At 38.6% G+C, this 22,202-nt stretch overlaps 1 protein-coding gene across 1 annotated transcript in view; it reads right to left on the bottom strand.

The window, feature by feature from the left end:
* grm4 (glutamate receptor, metabotropic 4) overlaps nt 1–11,759 on the bottom strand; it is a 90,397-nt gene extending 78,638 nt beyond the window's left edge. The window contains exon 1 of the mRNA XM_078249071.1: nt 11,540–11,759. Within this exon, the coding sequence (XP_078105197.1) occupies nt 11,540–11,651 (112 nt within the window). The 5' untranslated portion in view covers nt 11,652–11,759. The remainder of the gene's footprint in view (nt 1–11,539) is intronic.
* Nucleotides 11,760–22,202: the final 10,443 nt, after the last annotated feature.

A 22,202-nucleotide genomic window follows, 5' to 3' on the forward strand; every position in this document is an offset into this window, starting at 1 on the left:
TATTGAGCTGCAGGAGAGTGAAAGAAAGTGAATTAAACTGAGCCTTTTTCTAGCCTTTAGACTTTGACCCATTCTGAATCATTTGTATATCTTGGCAGCCACATTATTGATGCCATTCATTATATGATTGAGGGGGAGGGGGGGTTAGTGTTTTTGTGAGGTGAGTGGAGGTAGCCAGACCATTGCTGAGAGCAAGTTACACTGTGATGATTGATAGGAGGCGAGCTGCATAAACACTGGAGCGTTGCTTCCCTAAATGCAAGTGAGTGTTCTCTCTCTTGTTGCCGGCTTGGGGCAAAGCCATTAATAAACCCTGCAAATGATGATAGCTGTTGTATTGATTCTACTTTGCACCCTCTATTCCACAGGCCCTTCTTGCTCCAATACTTTGCCTCAGTAAACACAGGCAACAAAACTGTTGACCCCGGCTGTCTCCATCATTGATCACACCGTTGATGTTGAGACACCACATTCTCTGTTTGCGTGGAAGCTTTATCCATCCACAAAGCATGCTGATGGTACAAAATGGATCAATACAAGAGGAAAAATGAAAGCATGAGATTAAAAATTATAGATTTATCTCTGTGGAATATCCCACCCCACTTTTTTGCAACTGCTTGACCTGCATACTGCTGTACAAGACACCAGGACACTTATGTTGAGTTTCAAAACAAAGTCCTGTAGGGAAATTGTGTTCTCTGCACAATGTTTTCTAACAATGAGTAAAGATTTAATTTTTATCACTTCTTCATACTGACAAAAGAACAAATGAAAAATGAAATTCCAGAGTTAAGGCAGCTCGCTCACTACTGGCTGATCAAACAACTGTTTCTCTGCAGTCTGCAAACATTTCCATTCTTTCCTGCCTGCAAATCTGATCCGGCACCCACGGCCCTCTCCCTCCTTCTCCCTCTCTGTGTTTTAACCATATGGTTTCAACTGTGCTTTGTCATTTGTAATGGAAATGACACGCCCTGTGTCAAAGCGAAGTTATGAACAAAAATGTTATCCTCTGATTCCTGAGAGGCTAAATCACTCCTGCTCCATTCGTCATTCAGAATCAAATTAGAAACACTCTCGCAGAGCACCCATAACTAAAAAAACTCCAATGTAACATCTTCTATACCACTTGAAATCCGGAATGCTAGCCAGTGTCTTTCCCTGAAGTTTCTCTGAGAGTACCTCTTTAGTGAGTTTGAAATCTGCTAGAGAAAATGGGGGGGGGGGATTCAACTTTTAAGTGGCAACAAACAAATAAAATGCTATTTATCTTTCTCCCCTCCTCTGAAATTGCTGGCTCCTCTTTTACTTTAACAAAGAAAATACTGTTATGGCATTGCCTCAGCCTCCTACCGTTTGTCTTAGAGACTGATGGGCAGCGTCACATTTTTATGAAGCCGGAACGTTTTTTTTCTTCTTCTTTTAAATTTAGGTTCCTTTAGGTCAAACAGGGAAATAAGGAATAAAATAAGGAAGGCCAAATGGAAAATATAAATGTGTTTGAATGCTTAGTTGGTCAGAAGTGCTAACCACACAGACTTGGTTAAAAAAACACATTAATCAGCATATTGTGGAACACAAATCCCATTGGTGTGCGCTTATCCTCAAATGAGATATTTTTAACCAAGTGCATTGAGGGAAAATCCCCACCATATATGAATGCATGGCAGAACACTTCTTTTCTGCGGCTGTGGTCAGAAAAGCTCATGCTTTTGGTCAGGTATAACTATAATTCCGCTGACATTCCTTCAAATAATTCTGGATGTTTAGCCTAGCCTAGACATTTTCCTCATTTCATCTGGGCTAATGGGACAATTGGAATCCTATTTGTGTCTCACTGTGCAGCCTATTACCATATGGAAATCTTGTTTAAAATACAGCTTCTTTTTTTTTTTTTGCTAAATCAAATTCACTTTCCACTTTCAAGGTTATTTCAGCATGCTGTGTATGGAGATTGCTTGTGCTTGTTAGTCAGTGGTTGGTTAATGCCAATGGTTTCCCCTCACACAAGGCACCAAAGTCCCCATTCACCCCCCCCCTCGTGACAGTGGTCCCCCTGCCTCGCTAAAGCAAGGGTGCCTTTCCCATCACTTCCAAATTGACCCTTCAAGGTCCTTGTGCAGGAATTAAATTGCATTTATCTTCCATTAGAGGTATTATATAGAAGCGTATGGTTTTAAAGAAATTGTTGGGACATTGTGACAGTGGTGAACACTGTAGAGTAATATAATTATTATGGAAACAAGACAAAAGGTTGGTTTTCAGTGTTACAAGCACCAAGGACTCACTTCAGGTTACTGTCTGTAAACTTTAAATACAGATACAGGGACAGATTATTTACACTTCAATGACAAATTACTAATGTGTTGAGTTTGGCTCCTTTTGAATCATACAGTACAACATATCTAAAAGGTGTCCAGGTATATAATCGATGTGTATGACTTATGGTTATCATTGGGTGTTGAATGCTGTTTCAAGCCAGTTTCAATTAATGGCTTCTCTTTTTAAAGGTAATTCCAAACTCAAAGAATAAAGCTCTGTTCATCTATTTTGTGGTAGTGTTGTGTGAATCCCCTGAGCTATTCGTACACACTTGTCCATTCAGAAAGAATGTCAGCGTCTATAAATAAGCTTGTGAGCTAACTAGCTAGTTAGCACAACAGTGAACAATGTAATAAGCTAACTTGCTAAAAAGAGAGCTAACTTGCTCACACGTGAGGGATATTTGTTTTTATTAATATGTTGTTTTATTTTACAAAAAAATAAAAAGAGTTTGCATTGTGCAGCGGAAAATGGCTAGGTGAATTTGGTAACTAGAAAACTAGTATGCTCACTTATTAGTAGGTTAGCTCATTAGCTCGCCTACTAGCAAGTCAGCCCGCTTGCCTAACTTGTGGGGAAGTGGGAACAATTACATATCTTTTTAATCTAACAATGGCTGACTTTGTTTTTTAGAATGCTTGACTAATTGATTGTGGAATATTTAAAGGCCCTACATCGGCACAAAAGTGTTTTCAGATATATGTTGTCAGGTTTACTGTGTATTGGGTGGAGCAATGTTTGGAGTTTGCTGGGGTGAATATATACTTATATTATATAAAGAAAACCGTTTCAACAAATAATTATTAAAGTGTGCGTTGCCCTGACAGGTGTACAGACAGAAGAGTGTGTCCAGCCCACACAGTCCTGAGAAAACGTCTAATCAAGATACAAGCATCACTTGAACTTCCTGGAAAACTGCTTATTCAAAAAACAATACATCTTTGCTGATGAAAGAACAAACAAAAATACACACACATCTTTCAACAATCAAGATTAGACACCTCCTGTTTTAACAGGAAATTGCATAAATTGGGGTGACAGTAGACGTTTGTGGGTTTAGGCTAAAGCTGCTGTCTTTGGAAGAGAGTGTTTATCAGGATGAAGATTCAGATTAGATGAGAAGCTGACTAAACAATATTATCATCTACCCACTCATTAGCAGGAACCATCTTGAAAGAAACAAGAGTTCTGAAGGAAAATGTACTGACAGATGCATTTGTGTTACTTTTGGATATTTTTGTCATAAAACACTCCATGCTGTGCAGTGCTTAACACACACAACAGTTTACAACAGAGCTGTGAAGCAAGTTTGCTCTGATGCAGATACTGTACATGACAGAAACTCTCCTGCATTAACAAAAATAATGATTTGGTCTATATCAAGTTCACGAAAGCCTTATTCAGCCTTTTTCATTGTACTAATGTTGATAATGAGATAATGACAAATGTTGATGTTGAGATCTCAAAAAAGAGACACAAGTGTCAAAAACAGAACATTAATTAATTAATTCCTGCTACTTTATATATTTCCGGTCCACCAAAACTGTGCTCAGCTGAACTCCTTTATGATAATTTTACATTTGTGTGATTATACTCTCCTTGTCTTTGCCTATGCTAAATCTTACCACTTTTTCCTGCTGGAATGACCTATTTTCCCTAAAGGAATCAATAATTCTAACTCAATAGCCTAATCTAAAGACAAATGTTGCTCTACACTGCCACTGGCTACATGAGCCTTGTAACCCAGATGCCAAATGTGCAAATCAGTAAAAACTACAGATGTCGCTTTGGAAAAGACTACCGCAGAATGTCACAAATGAAATTAAATAAATGAGGTATTTCCAGTTGTAGTTGTTGACATTGTAGTCAGATAAAAATCACAAAACACATTATCCCCGGACGGGGGTCCAGATGTTATAAGTAGCATAACGTATGTAGTGAAAAAACTACAAAAACTAAAAAAGCATGTCTATGGATAAACATATAAAGGATGCAGTTTCTTACTCATAGCAATTGTTGATTCTTCAGATGACACATACTGTAGAGTTATGTGAGTCTTATACTGCATGTATTCTTCAGAGGTGGTCATTCAAAGTTATAGCTCTTTCTTTAGAGGCAAATAGAAACCCCTCCCTTTGGGGAAACTGTCCATGATCAGAGTTTAGAGGTAGCCAACTAAACACACAAATTACATGTGACTAAACATTTTTTAATTTTAACAGTACAAACAGTAAAGACCAGGAACAATAACACCACAGATAGCATATATATATATATATATATATATATATATATATATATATATATATATATATATATATATATATATATATATAGGGCTGGGTATCGGGTTTTTTTATACCGATACCAATACCGTGACTTTGATACCGGTTCCTGAATGATACTTTTTTCGATACCAATTTTATAAAACAAAAAGAAATTACAACATTACAACATTTGGCACAAATCTTTTTATTTATTTTCGGCTCCTTCTACCTGAGCCTCGTCTTGTGCGTTTTTCTTGTGTGTTTCTACGACGCGTAACGTTAGAATGCCAACACATTATTAGATCTTGGTAGAAGCATGCTGCATGCTTATTGGCTCAATGATGCTGATGAGATTTAGACCCTAGGTATTGAAATTGGGTATTGAATGACGAGGCATTTTTAGATACTCAATACTTTAAAGGTGCCCTGCCACACGTATTTCAATACTTTGTGGTAATGTCTGAAGTTCTACCATGGACTCTATAACAATTTTTGTGGCTTAATTACCTTGTTTCCAGTGCCAGTTCTCAATCAATATTCAACAAGCTAAGCTGCTCTGATTGGCTAACAGCTAGCCAATGAGAGCCTGGCTATCAGCATCCTTAACCCAGCGCAACTGGGTGAGCTCATGAATAGTAATGAGCTCAGGCAATATGATGTCAGACTGACCAACTTTTGTAATTGGCCTGATTTCTCCGCTTATTTCTTTTCAGTGGCTAGAGCTGACAGAGGAGGTAGCAGTTAATTTTCACATTCACGACATAACACAAACACATATGGACCTAACATATTTCAAAAAATGCAAGTAAAAACGGTTTTGTGTGGCAGGGCACCTTTAATGGCAATTCGGTCGGTGCCTAAAAAATACTAAATTCGGTACCCATCTATATGAATATGAATTTATATATGGAACGAATCTTGAATATTTTGACTGAAAGTCTGAATATATGGAATGAACCTTGAATATATTGACTGAAAGTCTGAATAATTTGAATGAAAGTCAGAATATATGGAATGAAAGTCTGAATATATGGAATGAAAGTCTGAATATATGGAATGAAAGTCTGAATATATGGAATAAAAGTCAGAATATATAGAATGAAAGTATGAATATATGGAATGAAAGTCTGAATATATGTATATATCGCAGTGTTGTACTGGACTGTATTATATTGAAAGGTGGGGTGGGCAAAGTTGAATTAACGCCTGTCAGACAGTGTCAACAAAAATTGAACATTATAATCTTCCAAATTGTATAGATGTACCTATCTGTATAGTTTATGCTATTGTGTATGAACTTGTTTAAGGTATTTGGGTGAACGAATTTAGGGGATGCCAGGAAGGGAAGAAGAAGAGAAAGACTACTACAACTTAAGAGAAAGAAACAACGTCAGGACCAAATGTTGTCCAACATCAATACATTTAGTTTGGAGGTGTGTAAGAGATATTTTTTTCACAGTAGCTTGACAGTTATGTAATATCCAAATGCCAATATAGGCTTCATTTATGTAAACATATATATACTTGATATTTCCTATGACATACAGGTATGAAAAACTTTAATTTGGCTAAGTTAATGTGAACTTTCATTCTTGATACATGTAAAATCAGTCAGGAGATTCTGTTTCCTTTTTAACACACACAGCCATTACTGACATGTCAAACATAGCTAACTCTTGTATTTATTTTAAAGTATTTATTAAGTTAAGTTTGCTTAAAATATCATTTGTAATATCAATAGTCACTGCGGTAAATCCTTTCAATAACCACATTATTGTATTGTAGTTGAAGATATCAGGGTCTAAAACAGGTTCATATCAAACCTTTATAATACTGAATACCGCGACCCGACCCCGGATAAGCGGATGAAGATGAAGATGAAGAAGAAGATAATACTGAATACAAAATGTAAGCTTAGTCCAATGATGATAAAAGGAAGCCGTTTAGTATGTGCTTAGTGGAAATTGAAAAACTCTTATCCATCTGACAAAAGTGATACAATAAATCATTTGTGCCTACAGCGATCAGACTGTATAATGACCAAGCACATCGCAGGCACTTTAATCCTGCACTGGCACTTTAACTAGATGGTAGAGCTCAATTTTTTTGATAACCACTCCTAGTTATTATTTTTAAAATTTGTAGCTACCTGATAATATTAGTCTTTTTCTTTTCATATCGTAAACGTCAGATGTCGGATTGTCTTTGTCTTTTTGTAGTATTGTTTTTTTTTTTTTTTGTATCGTTATTGTTGACTTCTGTCATTGTCATTTCTGTAGTATTGTTATTCTCTTCTCTATACATGCTTATTGGCTTGTCTGTGGTGTCTATATGTTTAGAGAACATGTTGTGACAAGGACGCGTAATGAATGACCTCATGAATTTCCCCTTGTGGGATAATAAAGTTTACCTTGACCTTGACCTTGATATTGATATGTTCTAATAAAAAGAAGCTGTATGGATAGTTACAGAATTGTAATTCAGATTAGTTGCACAACCTGTCCAATTTACATTATTTACTTATGTTGTCTAATTGAAATCCTTTCCTTCTCAACAGTTGGGGAAGATAAAGGCAGATTTGAGTATCTTTTAAAATCCAATCCTTTATCCTTGCAACCTTGTTAACACTTTTAAATTAGACCGTTTTCAAAATTGTCTAAAGCATGGAGCTGTTACACACCTAAACTAAGTTTGTTACAGCCGTTCCTATTCCACAAACATGTTTAATTTGTTGCTTTTAATCATTCTTGTACCGTAAATTGATTATCTCCTGTTGCTGAGTGCAATGTGATACCCAACAAATTTCATTTAAGCTCCCATTTTTAGGCATGTGACAACAAAGCAGCCTATCGATTGGAGGCAAATGTGGTATTGATCTCTTTAAGTCAGTATCCTCTTTGTATATCTTTTTTTTTTTTTATTATTTATTATTCATATACTGTATTAGCTTAGCACCCACCAACCTTATCTGTACAAATTCACATTGCTTTTGTGGCCAATTGTGATGCATTCCCTGGGTACTTTAGGATAAATTAAGCTGCAGCATCACCCGTAACCTCCCCCACACCATAATCCATTGCTTTGGTTTCCTGCTCTCTTGATTGGATCAGTAACACATAGTTTCTCAAATTTTCTTGATTTTAATATTTACTCATGTACATTTACATTAAAAATGCTTCCATATGGGAAACTGCCATCATGTGTGTTTATCTTTAAGTTTAAGTACAGCATGATGAAAGGTTACTATAACTACAGGGTACAGTATCTAATATTACAGATCAAAGATTGAGCAGCAGTACTTGCTTAAGAAAATTGGCTTTTACAATATTTGTGCATTACGAGAGACACATTATATTATATATAACCACTATTTCACTGACAGGCCCTAAGTGAAAGAGAGAGAGAAAAGTGAGAGAAGATGAGTTACGATCATTCAGCCATTCACCTTGCACAATTAAGCAATGACAAGTAATTGTTCAAACAAATTGCAACAGGACATATCTGAGGCTCTCAGGGGTAATTTGCCTGATGTCAAATAATAAATAAAGACATAACTGGCTGACACGCTGCACACGGGTGTGAAAGATTAAACGGCCATATGGATAGAAGCAGGAACATCGCTGAGTGTGCTGTGATCTCTTCCCCGGGTGACGGCAGCCATTTAGAATACAGATGTTTAAATGTCTCCCTGTTGCTATGTGGGGAGACCTGCTTATTTCTAATCCAGTCACCACATCCAACGTTTTTACATCAATTTACCTTGTATCCTTTTAAAAGGATATGTCTGATGATATTCTATGTGTTTGTCAATATCATTACATTTCATAAAAAGACCAAAACCAACAATGAATTGATCCTACTAACAAGTATTGCCTGTGTAGCTGCCTGTGTAAACATTGATGTAGCTGATTTTTTTGGTAGTAGCTCCATACATTGTTGTCCAAAAACTATTAAAAACACATCATTGAGCCTTTACACTAGTTGAATTGTTACCTCATCACAATAAAGATGGCCACTGTGGTTTATTTAAAGTCAAGGGCACATACACCGTCTTACTGTTTTTAATACTCATTAGAACCCAAAATATGTATTAATCCGTTGAAAATAGTCCCCGACAAATACACAAATTTTTCCTTTTTAAGTAACATTTACTAAAAACTGCAGTGCCCAGCTGATTAAGGAAGCTACAAAGCCTTTGAAAAAATGAAGCTATACATTTGTGAGCTGTTTTTTAAGCAGGGCCTAATGGACTTGTGGAAGGGAAGTCAGAAACTATTGAGAGATGGACTAACACATTGCTGGTTTGGGGCTTTTCCCAGGATTCGTCGAATATAAGAAACAATGCCATCTTTATCCTTAATAAATTATTCAAAGAAACAACTTCTGATGAACCTAAAAGATATTTCTTTGTAACTCAGTTGACAGTATGATTAGGCTCCACCTTCTTCTTCATATTTTAATTTCTGTTGCCAGGCTTAACCTCAACCCAGTCTAATATTGTCTGTTCCTTTCGGTATCTAGAAATAAATCAGCCAGGAGCAATGCAGAGTTGTTTGTGTTCCCTCTTTCGTCCTCTTCATTTTGCATTCCCCACATGCGCTGATTCCTACCAACTCTGTGGCTAATGCTTATAATCCTCCTCATCAAGCAGGGACGGCAGTTACTCCATTAGCAGAGTTTCTCATGTTGATGTCAGACAGGCCATTGGTTTGCAAGGGAATCTTGTTAGGGTTCTTATTGACACTGTGTTTCATTAACTTGATTAATGACATCTATTGGGGCATGCTCCACAGTAATCAACATCTCTGCAGAGAGAGGCTGTCTGCAGTCAAATATGAGACTCTCTGGTCTTCTTCTGCCCACACTTGACCGGCCTCTCTGTGTCCTGTTTGTTTCCAAAGGCTGCACTCAAAAAGAATCTCATATTCATGAATACCAATGTAGCAAGCCATGAGAAACTATTATGTAACCCCAGATGACCATTATGAACTTTCCATTTCAGAAACTGTATGTGTGTGAGTTTCAGAAAATAGGCCCTCTTAAATTAAAGAAATAAAGCATCTTGTGTCCATACCAGACAGGAATACATCACTTAAATGTGCTCCTACTAAATTATTTGGTGATATAAGTGCTCACCGTCCTGATGTTTGCTTTGATTTCTTCACCATTTAAAAATAATTACAAGATATGCATTGCCAGGAAAGCCTTCTATTAGTGCGGCATTAAATAAAAGGTCAAGAAATGTTTTTTGTCTAATACCAGTTTTAAAATCCTACACACCACACTCTAATTTAAATGTATGAAATTGTCAACAGGATAGCTTCCAAGTTAACATTTAATAAGGACAACAGACACTTGCATTTTCACACATCTGATGTTTCCTAAAGTGTTTCTATAAGGCAAAGAGATTTTATTCTCCATCTCTGTGTACCCTACATCTGCTATTATATCTTCCTTTAGGAGGGCTCACATCCTGGGTTAGTGCATGAGGGATGAGAAGCTGCTCACCCTCAAATACCCCAAAAAGGGGAACGCTCGAGGCCACTGATTCACAGCTCAAGGCAATGTATGCCAGTGAAAAGAGATACAAAAGCAGAGATCAAAAACCCCCACCTGGAATTCATATTTACCTTTCATCATCAGTTATATTTGCTAGCGCTCTTAAGAGAGGGAGGGGAAAGCTGAGCTGGTGCAACAACCAAGCATGGGGCTGCTGGGTTGCCAGGGATGTTGCTGCTGTGGGAGCTGACTTGGATAATTTGCCTTTTCAGCTTACTTTCTTGGTACATTTTGCTCAAAACAATGCTATCTGGCAAAGTAAGTTTGCAAGTGCAGCAATGAATTAACAGTTTATACGCAATATAATATATCCGTTATTACACGACTTGCTTCAATACTAGATTCTGATTGGTCAATCATAGCATTCCACAGTCTGTTATTTCTGTATAACAGACCGTTGTCATGGACGGAGTTCTGATCATAGACTCTGGAGGACCATTTTTAAATCAATAAGCAACATCAGTGGCAAAGTTAACCGTCCCGACCAGGACGCAGGCGTTATCAGCGGGTAACCTCTGTATAAGAAGCTGTGTAATAAGCCGTGTGATAAGCCGTGTGATAAGCGGGATAATGTAGTGTGAGCCAGTCATTATTGCAAATTAAAACCCTGACTCTAGGGGTGCATGATTGAGAAAATGTCACGATTCAATTTGATATTGATTTTTAGGCTCAAGATTAGATTCTACAATTCTACAATAACAATTATCGATTCAAAAACGATTCACAGTATGTAAATGTAGTTACTTTCCCCATGTGATTGCAGTAAACATACAATTTAAAAAAATAATAATAATATATATATATATGAATCAATTTTTGGAATTCTATGAATCGATTTTGAATCGGTAGAGCTTGAATCGCGATACAAATGTGAATAGATTTTTTTGCACACCCCTACCTGACACGGTGATGCAACACTTCAACAGAAAGTTCCACATCAGCTGCAACCATCTCGGTTGTTGTGGTGGTGTGAAAATGCCTCAACGGTGCACCTCTTTACTATTTACTTTACTTTAGCTTAAGTTAATGGATGTGAGGATGTGCAAACCAAAAATGTCGTCATCACATATTTTGAGTAAAGCGCAAATGCTCCAAAAGTTGTCAGTCAATGTCTGAAACCTGCCCAATATGAGATAAACTGTTGTGATTGTATCTATACTTTCCAGGCCTCTGTTAGTGCTGTGATGGTACATATTAAAGTGTGTAATCTCTGGCTGTTTGCATGTTCTGGGATCAAATCTAACATTTGACCTCATCAATTGATTTTTGCTTGCATGTGCTCGAGCTTCACCAATTTTCTACAACACAGAACGTTCACATTGGTAATATCTTCCCACGCCCGGTGCTCGACATTCAGTAGGCTAATGATATATGAGGCCAAGTGTACTCACCATCCTCCCGAGACTTCTGAATGAAAGCATCAACGCCGCTTTCTCCGTAGTTCCCCTCTGAGGCCACTGTGGAGACGTAGTTCCAGTGCATGTATTTGACAATGTCCACCATGGCCTGGGCCTGGTAGGTGTCTGGAGGCACAACACGTGAGAAGAAGTCGTAGCGGGTGTTGTCACTGAGCTCTGGAGCAGTGGAGGCGTAGCTCACCTGGGGGATCTGCGCAGGAAAAAATATTAATATTATTTTAAGCTTAAAGTAGCATCTAGTGACAATAGTTACAGGAAGAGAGTGAAGAATATAAGGGTGAGGTTTCTTTGTTTTGCACCTTTCAGCAACAAGGCAATTCAAAGTGCTTTACATATGACATAAAATACATTAAGACACATACAGTATAATGAAATAGAACATAAAAATAAGACAAGATAGAATAAAACAGATTAAATGGGAATACAAATTACAGTGCAGTGCAAGATATGAATAAATAGTCCCACATATAATTGAATAAAATGCAGTGGCAAACAAAAATGTTTCATGATTTATGATGAGTTATTGCACCTTAAGTTTTATTTGGGACTTTGCTCCGGATATGTGGAGCATAAATGTGAATGCTGCTTCTCCGTGTTTAGGTTTGACTCTGGGGACAGACCTGTCCTAGATCATCTAATAGGTCTGGGCGATGTATAATGTAGCAGCAGATCAGAAATGTATTTTGGCCCTAAACCATTTAGAGCTTTCTAGACCAACTGTAGTATTTTAAAAGTAAATTCCTTGACAAGCAGGAAGCCGGTGTAAAGATCTGAGAAATGGAGTGATGTTATTCACTTTGTTGGTCTTAGTGGTGACTCGAGCAGCAGCGTTCTGAATCAGCTGCAGTTGTTTGAATTTTTGCGGAGACCTGTAAAAACAGAGTTAAGAGTAGTGAAAATACATTTTTGAGGTGATTGTATGCTGATTTTGTAACTGTCTGAGTAGTCTCGCATTGCCAGACCTTCCTCCACAGCGCTGCGGAGGAGGGTCTGGCTAGTTCACACAGCATTCCGGGATGGGAGAAAACGTGCTCTGGTTTATTGGCATTTCTTTTAACTAGGGCTGTCAATCGATTAAAAAATGTAATCTAATTAATTACATACTCTGTGATTAATTAATCGAAATTAATACATAATTAACGGTGCTGGAACCGATACTTTTTAAGAAAGTAAAAAAAGAAAAGAAAAAAAACGGTTGGTTAACTGCTCCTAAGATCTCTGCAGGGTAAATCCAGACAGCTAGCTAGACTATCTGTCTAATCTGAGTTTTCTGTTGCACGACTAAAACAACCTTTGAATGTACACATGTTCCACCAAAACAAGTTCCTTCCCGAGGCTATTTTGCAGCGGCACCGTGGCTCCTTTCTGTGCTTAGCGCCGCACATGACGGTTGTGATTGGTTAAAAATAGGGCTGTCAAAATAACGTGTTAATTTTAGGGCTGTCAATCGATTAAACATTTTTATCTAATTAATTACATACTCTGTGATTAATTAATCAAAATTAATCGCATTCATAATTAACGGTGCCTGAACCGATACTTTTTAAGAAAGTAAAAAAATAAAATAAAATAAAAGGGTACTAAACAACAGTCAGTGACATTAAAGAACGGCTTGTTTATTGCTAAGGCCATATGGTCACAATTAAATGATTTAATAATAATGTATAACAATAACAATAACTTATTTCACTAGTAAATTGCTGTTGAACGACAAAAACAACCACCAGATGGGAAAAGGACATTTACAATAACTTCAAATGCACCACGAGGCTGTAGTTTACCAGTTTCATTGAACTGGTGTTCTGTGTTGTTTCTCCGACGGCAGCTGCAGATTGTTACATACCGGTGTTGAATCCTCTATAGTAAAACACAAGCTAAGTTTCCATCCAATTGTCAATCGAATTATCTAAAGTTCGGTAAAAAAACTCATGCGAATAAAGCTGGTGAAAGTGTGTTTCCATCCAATGGCTTTAAAGTGAATAAAAACCTGTGCGTAATGACGTCACATGCTGTTTTGCGATCAAATTGGTATATCGAATTGATTTTAGACATCTTAAGGTGTTTCCATTCATTTTCGCACTGAATCGCACACCATTCAAGCAAACATTTACGAACAAAGTTTTGCTAGACAAAATGGATCGTGCCATCTACCAACAAATGATCAATATTGCACAAGTTGTAATAGTGCTTATGTGCCAGCTGATAGCGACATATCAAGCTATAATAAGAAAACAACAACGCTATGAACACATTGCTATGATGATGCAGATGCAGATGCACGTAAATGCCCGACGACAACGGAGGCGGCCTGTGGTGTGGGAACGACAGCGCTCCAAACTGTTCTGGGAGATCGTGGTTCAGAGACACTTCACGGAAACCCTTTGGTTGAAGCATTTTCGGATGACCAAGAGAACATTTGACCTGTTGTGTAATTTTTTTGGCCCGTCCCTTTCCCCAGATGTCGCAAGCTATCGCCCTCCGGTTCCAACCGAGAAGCGTATCGCCATTGCGCTCTACAAACTGGCTACAGTGGCGCAGAGTACAGAGTGGTAGGCGGAAAGTTTGGAGTCAGCAAAACCACCGTGCACCGGTGTGTTTTCGCCGTGTGCAATGCCATACGAACGAGGATGATGCGAAGGTATGTATACCTACCTGGAGTGGATGAGGCGCATGCTATCTCACTGCGTAACTCCAGAGCGCACCTTGTGCCACAGGTGTATGGCGCAATAGACGGGACTCACATCCCAATTAGACGCCCTGCTGAAGGCTACAGGGATTTTGTCAATAGAAAGGGCTGGCCATCAATCGTACTACAGGCTGTGGTAGACGATCGTTGCATCATAAGGGACATTTGTGTTGGCACTCCCGGTAGTGCGTCTCCTTGTTCGTCCACTTAGTTCTGTCTTTGTTGACACCCGCCATGTGTGCAAACAGAGCGGAAATACTGGGCGGAAATTAACTAAAACTTCTTCTTCGTTTTGTGGCGGGTTGCAACCATAAAATTACCTAAAACTTAATCGCAAGTTATTATTTATTTGGCAAATAACGTTTCCATCAGCGTTTATCGCATAAGCCGTATATCGATTAAGATAAAATCCGATGAGACCGAACGTATTTCCTTTGAGTCGATATTCATGAAATTCAATCAAATTTTACTGTTTCCATAAGGCATTTTTCATTCGATATCACTTAATTCGGATAAAAACGTGTGGATGGAAACATAGCTACAGTCAAACTTTACACCGTTTAGCGTTAGCTGTCAGCATTTTAACCGTGTTTAATCTACCAGCTAACGGTAGGCAAACGTTAGCTGCTGTCGAGTATAGTGTTAACTAGCGTCACGTGCAGCGGTGTTTGTGTTGCCAGTATCGTCTGTTTCAGAGCATCAGAGAGAAGTGCAGATATATCAGTGGCACCAGATTTCGGTAGCCAGGGTTGGCAGGAAGAAGATTTTTACAAGTAAATGTTCCAATTAATGATCCAGGCAGAACATTCTCGTCTCCCTCCTTCATTTTACAGTTGAATGGTGGCTAGAACGGCTCCGGGTCAAACGTCAATATGGAATGGATTAATCTGCGTTATTTTTTTTAACGCGTTATTTTTCTCATATTAACTAATCGAAATTAACTAAATTCAAAATAACGCGTTAATTTCGATTAATTAATCTGAGAAAGAATAATGCGTTAAAAAAAATAACGCAGATTAATCCATTCCATGTTGACGTTTGACTCGGAGCCGTTCTAGCCACCATTGGACTGTAAAATGAAGGAGGAGGCAATGTTCTGCCTGATCGTAGTGAACATTTACTTGTAAAAATCTTCTTGCTGCCAACCCTGGCTACCGAAATCTGGTGCCACTGATATGTCTGCATTTCTCTCTGAGACGATACAGGCAACACAAACACCGCTGCACGTGACACTAGTTAACACTATACTCGACAGCAGCTAAGGTTAGCCTACCGCTAGCTAGTAGCTGGATTAAACACGGTTAAAATGTTGACAGCTAACGCTAAACGGTGTAAAGTTTGACTGTGTTTTACTGTAGAGGATTCAACACCGGTATGTAACAATCTGCAGCTGCCGTCGGGGAAACAACACAGATGGTGCGTTCAATGAAACTGTTAACTACAGCTTCGTGGTGCATTTGAAGTTATTGTAAATGTCCTTTTTCCATCTGGTGGTTGTTTTTGTCGTTCAACAGCAATTTACTAGTGGAATAAGTTATTGTTATTGTTATACATTATTATTAAATCATTTAATTTTGACCATATGGCCATAGCAATAAACAAGCCGTTCTTTAATGTCACTGACTGTTAACCCTAAAATTAACACGTTATTTTGACAGCCCTATTTTTAACCAATCACAATCGTCATGTGCGGCGCTAAGCACAGAAAGGAGCCACGGTGCCGCTGCAAAATAGCCTCGGGAAGGAACTTGTTTTGGTGGAACATGTGTACATTCAAAGGTCGTTTTAGTCGTGCAACAGAAAACTCAGATTAGACAGATAGTCTAGCTAGCTGTCTGGATTTACCCTGCAGAGATCTGAGGAGCAGTTAACCATAGTCCTCATAAATCCACCAGAGTTTAAAATTACAACACAAAGAAAGCAGAAGGGGGAAGGAGCAATCCCAGAAGTGGAACATCGTGGATATAGACTACTGTCTGAGTGACTACATGACTACACCAAGTGATCTGGCTTGGTGGTCTATAACTTTAGCGACTAAAGCTGGGCTCAGACTTATAATTGCTCTTCTTTGGCTCCAAAATCAAGTATTTCTGTTTCATTTTTGACAAAGGAAAAAACATGAGACAAATAGAAAATAAAACCAGATTTTCAGGGAGAGGTCTGATGACAAGCTTCCTTCCTTTTGAGACTCAAAACAGAGATAGTGATCCTGAACCCCCACCAAGCCTTTAAACACCCAGCCTCAGTACTCCCTGATGCTGCAGCAGGCTGGACAGTTCACAAGCTGAGACGAAAAGCATGTCACACTCATAAGTAGGGGTCACTTGCTTAACATAAACATTTCTCTTTGCATTTACACACTACTGTGCTGGATTAGCTGTAGCTTCTTACTTTGTTAAAAAGAAAAGATCCAATGCTACAGGGTACACAGTAGTAGCTTTTATAATAGTAAAGCTTTTTAAATGCGAGAACCTGCATCATTGCAGGCTTCGGTTGCTCAAACTGCTCCAAAGACTTTACTGATGCACATCCTGAAGAAAGACAAACATCACATAAGAAACTTATGAAAAATAAATAGGTCAGCTAAAACACAAAGCCTGTCTTGAGAGACCATCATTCCAAATTTTTCTGGTGGTGGTTGTTGTGTTTCAACACAGGGGGCTGTTTTCCTGGGATTGCTTCGTGTCAGTTTTTGTAATAGGTAAACTGTGTTCATGTAAATGGAATTTTTCATCCCTATGGCACGCTGTGATTCACCAAACAGACGGCTGGGGTGATTCCTGGTAATGATACACAGTGTGCTGTTGATGAGGAGCTGTCGTCATGTTTTTGTGTCTCGAAACAAAATGAGGAGAAGGTACGCTCAGTGAAACATGATCCTAATGAAAAACAGCCCTGTTTTCCCTCTGGATGCATCTTTGCCACATGCAGCATTTCATTATCACAGACAGCAGACCCATAGGCTCGGACACACACACACCTATAACCCTTGATATTAAACAAGCATGTTCCAAAAAAAGGTAAAAAGGTAGCACAACTCAGATTTAAAGTCGAGGAGGACTAAATACTCACATTTCGCCTTTCATAAGGCTCTGTGCCGAAACACATAAGTGTATTTCTATTGTAAAGTGAGCCAATAAAACAGCTGGAATGTGAGTATTTTGTCTTCAACTTTAAATATACTGTAAGATGCTTTTTTTGAAACATGCTCATTTGATTTTGAGTCTAGCACTCCTCTGCGAGTTCCACTGTTCAAGCGCAACCTCCTTCTCCTACCTTGATATCAAACATCTGACATAAAGGCAACCTCTTATCAACATGGACACCATTGGTGTCCAACTGACTTATTTGGGTAAAAATATTCTATTCAATTTTATTTAGTGTCAAATCATAACAGATTTTATCTCAGTACACTTTACAGATACAATCTATAATTTACAGAAACCTAACAATCCCCCTCCCCCAAAAAACAACAGCAGCGGTGAGGAAAAACTTCCTTTTAACATAAGCCGACAGAATATGGCTCTTGGTGGGCGGCCACAAACAGTTGGGGGGAGGGGGGAGAGAGAGAGAGAGAGAGAGAGAGAGAGAGAGAGAGAGAGAGAGAGAGAGAGAGAGAGAGAGAAATACAAAAATATATAAATAAAATTGAACTGGAGTTTTATCTTGACTGGCCATAGGCCACAGAATACCTGTGAAACATGAAGTACATGTACACAAAGCAAATACAGACTAGAAAAGAAGAAAAATGTGTAAAGGTGATTAGTTAGAATGGATGTAAACAATTATCTGATCTTATGTGATATTTATGAGTTTGCATAAGGTATGCATCATTTGTGTAAGATTTATGGATTTGGGACACAGCTTGTTTTCTTTTTTTTTTTTGGGATGGAAATTTGGACATAAGTGTGTTATGTGTCGGTTGTTTTTATGAATTCACACCAAAACCAAAAGTTTTAATATGTAAACCTCATTCGATGCAGAATCTGGGATTAAAAGTGCTGATTTCTCAGACCCATTACATTAAACAAAAAAAGCAAAGAAGACGTGTGTTTTCCCTCTTTGTTGGTACATTTGTGGTATATTCAGTCTCTTCCACCGCAGCCTTATCCACAGCTTGCCAAGTTACCCAATCTCGATTTGAAATGTATTCATGAAGACAGGTAAGAGGTCAGAGTCCCTGAGGTAATTGACCAGCACCTGAAGATGATTCCCTGAGAGAGCCTTAGCAGAGGGAAAAACATTAAATAATGATATGGAAAACATAATAATGGAACTAAGTGTATTCATGGACTGAAGAGCTTGCCTAACAAAACCTAACATACTACTGATTTAGGTTATTCAGGGAATAAAGAGAAGAAAACGTGAGGTTATTTAGGGAATAAAGAGAAGAAAGCTTCATGTACCTAAAAGCCTCCTTCTATTTTCACTACAACTAGTTCTCAGTGAAAATTAACACACAATATGTATGTGTCCCTGTAACTGGAGTTATTGTTTTGTTATGTTACTGTAATTAAAAATGGTTCCACTAATTAAGGACTTGGTTTTTTGCCAGATGTGTTGCTTTTTTCTTCATCAAGCTACCCTTTAACTGTTCGCTCCCATATCAGGCATCACATGGACCTGCACTGCACTGCACCAAGTGTTTCATCAAAATATACCAGAAACCAGGTAGGGTTGCCTGCTGAAAACGGAATAACTAAGTATGCGCAACATGTGTATTTAAGGTCTAGAGAACATCTTGTCATCTACCTTGCATCTGGAATGAACAAAAGTGCATTATTTTGAAGGAAATCTTTCAACAGAAATTTAATCATAGGTGAGAGTGAACAAGTTTGTTCCCCTGCCTGGCATGTGACTTTGTCAGCAATAACACCCAACACGGTCTATGCTGAGGACTCAGCAGAGTGCAAAGCTGTTTAATTGTTCTGACTATTAGCAGGTACACTTTTGGGCCAAAAATAGCAGATTTCTGTAACACTGCATCAGTTTCTGAGAAGGTGACAAGTTGACATTTGCTGATAGAGATGTGAAAATGTTCCATCTAGACCAGAATATTGCATGATCTCACTTATCAACCATCAGTTTGCGAATGCAGGGGGAAAATACTTATTTTATAAAAATAGTTATGCATGTGTAAAAAATAGCTCTTACTGTAGCACCTGTCTCTGCTTGTTATCACATTTGAGTGTCAAAACTTCAAAGTAACACGAATAACTCATATTACCATATGTGATGCCCTTCGGTGTCATTTAAGTGTTTTTGCTGTCTACATTGAGGAGGTGTGTCTTAAAGGGGTGATAGAATGATTATATAGGGTATTTCACACTGTTCCTTAAGGTCTCCTAATAGGGTATGTAACATTGGTTGGACTGAAAACGGCCCTGGTGCTATTCTATGGGTCCCAATGCATCTCTGTGTTTTGGCCCTATTTGGAACAAGAGCTTTTCTTCCAAATATGGTATGCTCATGAATATTTAGATGAGCTGCGCGCTGATTGGTTGAGTGAACCACATACACATACAGTGGAGACGAGACAGCAGGTCTCATATTTCAGACACTGCAATGTTATACATTGTTCGTCTACTATTTCATTACTAAATTCACTTCTGAGACTTTTTTATGTGAGAAATCAACTATGTAAAGGTAAAATATGTGCCGTTTTACGAAAATGTATGGCTAATTGCAAATTTTGTCCAACTGTGTGTTGGAGTTCATGAGCTCCGTGATAGCGGCCAGTGCTGCCTGGCCTGTCCTTTCACAGACCCCGGGTACACTTTCAGCATAACTATAGTGTATTTACAGTTTGAATTTCATCACGGCATGTATATCACAGCTACCCTAAAGTCTTACAAAGCTAACACTTTTGTCCGATTTGTCAGGGCCGCAGCGTTTGGTAGTCCAGTAACGGTGACTTTGCGCGGGTATGGAGCGCCATGGGCTGCCGGCCGTGACAGAGCTCCATCTAGTTCACAGCGGGCCAGGGTCTGTGAAGGCGGACAGGCCGGGCAGCGAGGCAGTGACCCAGGCAGCACCGGCTGCTGAACTACGACACACAGTCGGACAAAATTTGCAATTAGCCATCAATTTTTGTAAAACGAACATATTTGACCTCTACATAGTTTTCTCGCATTAAAAAAAGTCTCAGAAGTGCATTTAGTGATGAAATAGCAGACGAACAATGTATACAATTTCTGAGATCAGCGTGACCTATTCAGAAGACTACCTGATCTCAGGTCAGTGGTGTAGCCTATGTAAATGTTGGGCCGTGACAAAGGTAGAGACTAGAGCCAGTTCAGATTTGCCTGTTTTCAGAGGCAGTTTCAAATTGTGAGATTTGCAGAGGAAAGAGGTGTCAATGGGATTTTGAGGTTCTATGTATGTCCTAATTACCCACCAAACTGTCGTTATTCAACTATGACAAGGTAAAATTGGTTTTGCATTCTATCACCCCTTTAACTTGTGCCTCCTGTTTGCAGGTTACTAATTAGATTAACTCACCTCATCTGGGTCTGGTGTGCTGAGGCCACTTAAGCTGCAGTATCCTCTGTCTCTCTTGACTACTCTGGCTGTACTCACACGCACACCAAGGTTTGGTTATGTTTGGTTATGTTGTCCTAGGTTTGCTTTTTGCTGAGTTTACACTTTACAATGCCAACACACACACTCACCTATTTCATTCATGCACACCCTACACCACTGACGCTACTGATTTCCACATCCCATTCTGTATATAGTTAATTTGGTCTAATTTGGTTCAATTTGGTTTAATAAAGTATTGTTTAAACATTTAACATGGTGTTGTCTCCCTTTTTGTTATGACCACCTGAGCCAGGTCATGACACCATATAACAATCTATTCCCTGAATCTGTGTGGAGATGCATAGATATTAAGGTGATCTGGACTAGCTCCATGATTCGACACCTCGCTCTGAAATGCCTGATTTCTAATTAAGTAATAGTACTAATTTAATAATTTATACTTTTATTGATACCCAGGGGGTAAATAAAAATTTTTTTCACTGTGTTATTAGAACACACATTACACACAGGCCTGAAAACACACACATGCTCAGGACCTATACATGCACAAACGGAGAGATGTCAGAGTGAGGGGGCTGCAACTGCTGGACAGGCGCCCCAAGCAGTTGGGGGGGTTGCTGCCTTGCTCAAGAGCACCTTGGCAGTGCCCAGGGATGAACTGAGACCTCTCCAGCTACTAGTCCACACTCTGTACTTCGATCCGTACGGGCAGATGAACCAGCGACCCTCCAGATCCCAACCCAACTCCCCACGGACTGAGCTACTGCTATTATGTTATGTTGCCCTGACATTTAATAGTAACATTTTCAAATGTCCTAAATCCTCTCTGTTAATGATAATTCGGCACAGACATATTGTGTGGCATACCTTTATGTTTTTCCAGCATTATTTAAGACTTTTAAGTGACCACATTTATCACAACTGCTGTTTGCTTTGTTGAGCATCCTGTTGAGATGAGGAGCAACTTAATGATGATAATGCTGGGTCCTGAGGTGTAGATGCAGTATTTTTCTGTGCAAATGATGCTAGCATGCAAAAGAGCTGACTATATTTGCATCTGTAATTCAGACACCTGACAGATCCTTGTAACCTGCAGTGCTGTCCAAATGCAGAGCATCTGCTTCAATCAAGTTGTATATGGAAAACATGGATGGGTAAACAGTTTATCCTCACTACTTGGCAATCTCATTTCACCACAGAGGATTGCCGTTTTAAAAACGTAGCATGAGCTAAGCCAAGCTGTTTCCTTAAGACCAAACCATATGATAACAGAAATATACTGCTAACTGCAAAATCAATAACTGTATTACAATTGTGTTAGTCTGAACAAAAGCAAATCCTGTGAATTACTTTAATTACACTAAAAGTGAAAAACAAAAAAAAGACATTAACATTGTGATTAACGTG

This window comes from Sander vitreus, chromosome 4, assembly GCF_031162955.1.
Source record: "Sander vitreus isolate 19-12246 chromosome 4, sanVit1, whole genome shotgun sequence".
Lineage (NCBI taxonomy): Eukaryota > Metazoa > Chordata > Actinopteri > Perciformes > Percidae > Sander > Sander vitreus.